Source organism: Gregarina niphandrodes (assembly GCF_000223845.1).
Source record: "Gregarina niphandrodes unplaced genomic scaffold scaffold00050, whole genome shotgun sequence".
Lineage (NCBI taxonomy): Eukaryota > Apicomplexa > Conoidasida > Eugregarinorida > Gregarinidae > Gregarina > Gregarina niphandrodes.
In genome coordinates this window covers 10,756-16,555 of record NW_011645817.1, presented here as the reverse complement: position 1 = coordinate 16,555, position 5,800 = coordinate 10,756, and the positions used below count along the sequence as shown (strand labels likewise).

At 55.2% G+C, this 5,800-nt stretch overlaps 3 protein-coding genes across 3 annotated transcripts; 1 reads left to right on the top strand and 2 right to left on the bottom strand.

The window, feature by feature from the left end:
* Positions 1-50: 50 nt before the first annotated feature.
* Positions 51-944, bottom strand: GNI_161510 (putative transmembrane protein; the record flags this gene model as incomplete). Its single annotated transcript, XM_011134762.1, has 1 exon — positions 51-944. One exon carries the CDS (start codon positions 942-944, stop codon positions 51-53), a length of 894 nt encoding a protein of 297 aa, XP_011133064.1.
* Positions 945-1,193: 249 nt separating this feature from the next.
* Positions 1,194-2,300, bottom strand: GNI_161500 (putative transmembrane protein; the record flags this gene model as incomplete). Its single annotated transcript, XM_011134761.1, has 1 exon — positions 1,194-2,300. The coding sequence occupies one exon, from the start codon at positions 2,298-2,300 to the stop codon at positions 1,194-1,196; it is 1,107 nt and encodes a 368-aa protein (XP_011133063.1).
* Positions 2,301-3,680: 1,380 nt separating this feature from the next.
* GNI_161490 (hypothetical protein) lies at positions 3,681-4,976 on the top strand (the record flags this gene model as incomplete). Its single annotated transcript, XM_011134760.1, has 1 exon — positions 3,681-4,976. The coding sequence occupies one exon, from the start codon at positions 3,681-3,683 to the stop codon at positions 4,974-4,976; it is 1,296 nt and encodes a 431-aa protein (XP_011133062.1).
* Between the last annotated feature and the right edge of the window lie 824 nt (positions 4,977-5,800).

Below are 5,800 nucleotides of genomic sequence, written 5' to 3'. Positions count from 1 at the left end.
CCTATCCATGTCGTAATGGTGGCCCGTGAAACACGCCTCCAACGGCTCCTTCAGCCTGACCAGCTCACTGTCGGACACAAAGGTCGTGGTTGGAGCACCGGAAGTGGGAAAGCTAAGGGGGTGTTGGCGGTAGTGTTGTCCAGACTGAAGTTGCCAATGCCCAATATTGAGCTGTTCATAACGGGAGCTGTTTCATTGTAGTGATGGGGCAGCATCTTGACGGCCCAGTACAAGGCCATGGTACCCGCGGTGAAGCCGACGGCGACGGCAGGCCACAGGAAATAGGGGCGTAACAGGAGGGAGGGGCGGGGGTCGAAGAGAGTCCTCCACTCCTTGGATGCGTGCTTCAAGAAGTTCTGGACCTCCTCCGGCTTCAGCTCGCCCGAGTAGACCACAGAGACTTGGTCGCCGCCGGTGTCTCGTTCCAAAAGTTCGATGGGTCGCGCGCCGAAAATATCGCGAACGAGATCGTCGCAGCCCTCGGGCTGAGTGGTGTCCAACCCCAACCGAGTCAGTCGCTTCATCAGCTGGCCAAACACAATCCCTTCCACCTGCGACATGGGACCCTCGGGGTCTGCCGCCTCGGGGTCTGCCGCTTCGGGGTCTGCCGCCTCGGGGTCTGGCACCCCCGACGATTCTCCTGGCAAACAGAACTTCAGTCGCTTGAATTCTTCAAACCAGTCGAAGCTGTGGGAGACGACCATCGGAATCTTTCCAGTCCCTTCCGAATCCTCAGCCAAGTACTCCTTACTCTGCAACATATCAAACACGTCCGGCGGTGCCGCCGCCACCGCATACGCCACCGCGCCCTGCTCTGTTGTAAAGTACACCATGCGGGGCACACACCCCGCCGTGTCCGGCCTGGTGCCGTCCGACCTCAGGAGCACCGCCAATAACGCACTCGTTTTCGCGGAACTCGACTGTGTATTCGTCATGTGCCGCATTTTATCCTCGTTCTTAAGTTCGTTCCGAACCTCGCAACAAACCCCCCCAGGGAAAAAAAACGGCCGCTGCAAACAGTCAACTCACATGATTCGAGAGAGGGCGCGCGGTCGCTGACCCTCCGGGATGCAAGTCCCCAGACCCTCCGAGCAAGGACTCCAGCACTTTGTATCAATGCCCTTTCAGGCCGGTCCTCTGTTGACTTGATCTGACCAAGTCGGATACGGGTGTGTTTATGTTCGACGACTTGACTAGGCCACTGCTTGGACGGCTGCCGAGTGGTCGGGGAGCTGGTCGGGGAAGTGGTCGAAGAAGTGGTCGGGGGAGTGGTCGGGGAAGTAGTTGGGGCGGCAAGTCGGAGAGCCGGAAGTAGGAGAGCTGGAAGTAGGAGAGCCGGATGTAGGAAAGCCAAGAGCACGAGGGCCGGAAGTGGGAGAGCTGATTGTGCTCTTTAGCAAGCCAATCGTCTCCGTCAGGGGGCTGCTGATGCCCAGTGTGGCCTTGTCGACGCTAGGGGGGGTGTTGGCGGTGGTGTTGTTCAGACTGGAGTTGCCGATGCCCAATATTGAGCGGTTCATGATGGGAGCTGTTTTAGTGTCGTGATGGCACATCATCATAAAGACCCAGTACAAGGCAATGGTACCCGCTGTGAAGCCGACGGCGACGGCAGGCCACAGGAAACCGGCCCATGACCGGGTGGAGGGGCTGGGGTCGAAGAGAGCCCTCCACTCTTTGGATGCGTGCTTCAAGAAGCTCCGGACCTCTTCCGGCTTCAGATCGCTCAAGTAGACCACAGAGACTTGGTCGCCGCCGGTCCCTCGTTCCAATAGTTCGATGGGTCGCGCTCCGAAAATATCGCGAAGGAGATCGTCACAGCCCTTGGGCTGAGTGGTGTCCAACCCCAACCTAGTCAGTCGCTTCATCAGCTGGCCAAACACAATCCCTTCCACCTGCGACATGGGACCCTCGGGGTCTGCCGCTTCGGGGTCTGCCGCTTCGAGGTCTGCCGCCTCGGGGTCTGCCGCCTCGGGGTCTGGCACCCCCGACGATTCTCCTGGCAAATAGAACTTCAGTCGCTTGAATTCTTCAAACCAGTCGAAGTTGTGACGGACGACCATCGGAATCTTTCCAGTCCCTTCCGAATCCTCAGCCAAGTACTCCTTACTCTGCAACATATCAAACACGTCCGGCGGTGCCGCCGCCACCGCATACGCCACCGCGCCCTGCTCTGTTATAAAGTACACCATGCGGGGCACACACCCCGCCGTGTCCGGCCTGGTGCCGTCCGACCTCAGGAGCACCGCCAATAACGCACCCGCTTCCGCGGAACTCGACTGTGTATTCCTCATGTGCCGCATTTTATCCTCGTTCTTAACTTCGTTCACAAACCCCCCACCCCTCACAACCGCCTTGGTTATGAGTGGTTTATAGACCGTCTGAACTGTTGCAAGGCTACCTTGCGTTGTCCGCGATTGAAGCCCGAGCTCGCTGTCGGCGCTGCGACATCCTCACGCCAGCGCGACCGCAATCCTCAGCAGGCTCAGTCAGCTCTGCGCCTGTGTCCTGCTGGAACTCGACCTCGACCCCCTTCACGAGGGCCCACCACGGTTCCTTCTACCCCTCTGTGGTTCCACCCCTCTGTTCGCAACCACAATGGCTGCGTGGCCTCCACTGTCCTGCTGTGGCGCACCGACCTTTCTAGCACTGACCTCGGGGCCACAGTTCTTTTGCTTCTGACGCATCGATCGACCGAGTTCGGGTTAGGGAGACTAGACGGCGTCCCCCACACCTTCCATCCCCAATAGCACTCGACCAAATGTTGTAAAGCGAAGACAAGAGGTTGCTGACACACAGTGCGCCCACCGTGTCGTTGTTTTTCGGGATCACGCCAGACGGAACCGCATCGCTGCCAGCAGCACCGCCTCCGTGCGCGTGGCTCTTCGGTCGCAACACCACCATCCAGTCCCAGTTCTCGAACCGATCATAGTCCTCCCCGCCCGCCTCCTCATCTTGGGGGCCAACGCGAGTATCGTCGCCTCCTGCGAGTATCGTCGCCTCCTGCGAGTATCGTCGCCTCCTGCGAGTATCGCCGCCACTTGCGCCACACAACGGCCCAGTTCCGTTCAGCTACCATCCGGAAGCGTCATACCGACAACAACTCCCTCCGCGACACACCACTCACTTCGCTCTACGCATTTTCGACCAGCCCCCAAAAAAACCCTAACCATCAGTCAGCCGTCACGGTAAGGGGACGAGCCAGGTTGACTCGACCCCTTAGACCCCTGTTTGTGCCCCCAAAAGAATTCCCGGTACAGACACAACACGCACACGGCGAGGGCCTGCGACAGCCTTCAGGCTCTTCGGTGGCGAGGGCCTGAGAATCTAACAAGCTCTTCGTCACTCTCCACCCGCTTTCGTATCCGAGGGATTTCACTGCTTCCTCCCCGGTTATCCTTTCCAAGATGTTCTTTCCAACGTCTTCCCGTAGGTTCGCCAGCCAGTCTGCCATCACATTATCTGTACCGCTCAATTACTCGAGTCAAACTGCTGGAGGAAAAACGGCCACCTTGCCAGCTTGCTAGAATTGGCCAAGTACAACAGGTTCTGATGGTAAACGATGCAGCACAGAAGTAGTCCTGTACAACGTCATCAACGCCTTGCCTAGTTCTCTCTCCGACTTCGGATCAAATGCCATCACATCTCTTTTTCAAGAGAATTTTTGCAAGGGAATTTCGTCGATGAGGACTTTAACAGCTTTAAAGCCGATGGGGGGGTTTAAGCTGTTGGTGGCTGTGGCAATAAAAAAGGGGCTCCAGTCAGAGCTTGGCGACCAGACGAGCGCTAGGTTCTTGACCTTTGGTGGGAAGGGTGAGAGCCAAGTGCATGCGGTAGCACTAGGGTCAGAGACCGAACTCCAGGAGCTCGATGTCAAGCTCAAGACTGGACGCGTGCCAGGATTGGACCCGTACAAGCTCGTGTTCAAAAGCGTCAGCAGACTCAAGGTTTTCCCTACCCCTGAGGGAACTGCCCGGTCCCTTGTGCTCAAGAGCCTAAAGGAGTTCTTGGATGAGGAGGCCGTGGAGAGCGAACTCAGGAAACAGTTTTGGATAGATGCTTTCGGTGAGATTGAATCCGAGACAGTTGGTGAGACTGAATCCGAGACAATTGGGGAGATTGAATCCGAGACAATTGGTGAGACTGAATCCGAGACAATTGGTGAGGACACTGGCGATAGTGAGTTGCAAGTATTTATGAGAAAGCTACAGAAGGCAGAGTTGGCGGAGCTGTTGCCGAAAGTGCAACAAGACTGGTGGGAGAGTATGGAAAGGTCGGCGGTGAGTTCATGGGCAGAGTGGTTGGGTCTCGAGACCCTGCGCGAGGCTTTCTTCAACAGTTGCTCAATGCGAACGGTGGTGGGCGTTGCGTTTCTGGCGGCTGCAGGGTACTACATCCTTTACCTTCCCTGCTTGAGCAATGGCACGGAGCGGACGATGTCTGATGTCGAGTCGACAATGACCTCGTCCAATGACACGACCATGTCGCCATACTCTTTTTGTGGCGAAGTGGCTGGGACGGAAAAGGCCCTATGTATTGAGGATCAGCCTTTGTGCGTTCTGCACATTGAAGAAGGAAATAGGTGTGTCGCCGTTAGGTTCGATAATGGTGATGATCATATGACTCTCAAGGACATGGATGAAATTTTCAGGTGGAGGAAAGGATTTTCCGTCTGCCGATTGAGTGGCCGCTGTACTACTCCTTTTCGAAAGGTCAAGACAATGAAAGCTCTTCCCCCAACTCAAACGCCGCTCATACCATTCTTGCCCTGCGTCGATGAAACCGGTTTGGAAAATAAGATATGTGTTGAAGGTCATCCTATTTGTGTAACCGACCCGTCAGATCCTGAAAAGAGGTGTTTGCGAATAACTGTACCCCTCACGATAGATGATATCAAATCAATCATAATGGACGGCTGGAAGATTTGCGAAATGGATCAGACTTGTAATGTGAAAACGTACCGAGATGAGGGAGGTTGAAAAGGCGAGTACCAACGGAAATGGGAGGTCGCCTTCAGTCTGGAGCCATTGGGAGGTCGTCTCCCAATGGAAGGTTTTAGTCGTTCCTTTTTAAAGAAACCAGTTTTTTAAAGAAACGAGTTTATGTATAAGGAGCCTCCTCGCACAGCGAGACTGGTCTATCGTATGCGCGTGGTGTCCACGTCCACCAGTTAAAAGTGACCAGGTGTCAAGGGCGAGGGACGCGGTAGCATTGGGGTGGGATGAGAAGGCCGTAAAAACCCAGATCAAACATCAGATTTGGCTGGATGCTTTTGGTAAGTGTGAATCCAAGACTGAGTGGGAGACAATTGCTAGAGGACACGGGCGTTGCTGGGGACACGGTCGGTGGTCAGTTAATGGGCAGAAAGCGGTCTTTACGACTGCACGATTATTTACCCAGCCTCCCGAGCAGACAACTGCATTGTCGGGCTTGATTTTTGACCGGGAGAATGACTTCAGAAGCGGGAAAGTTATTCCCAAACTAAGACACTTCCTGGCTAGAAGGGTTGATCACAAAACAAATAGTCGCGCTCTCTCGCAAGAAACACATCAAGTTGACCTCCAAGTTGAAGACTGGGGATCGCCACCCAGCTCTCGCGTCTCCCAACAGCCATGATCAAATGTCTTCCCGACCGGAGGCACGCACCCGACAGAGGGTGGCGGAAAAAAAATCAGAATTGTTTCTATCAGAATTGTTTCTACCAGAATTGTTTCTATCGTACTTTAGAAGTCGTGCTTTAAAATGTTGAGTCGGTTGTACATGGTCCAGAACAACCTCAGGTGCAGGCTCGTACGACCCCCCC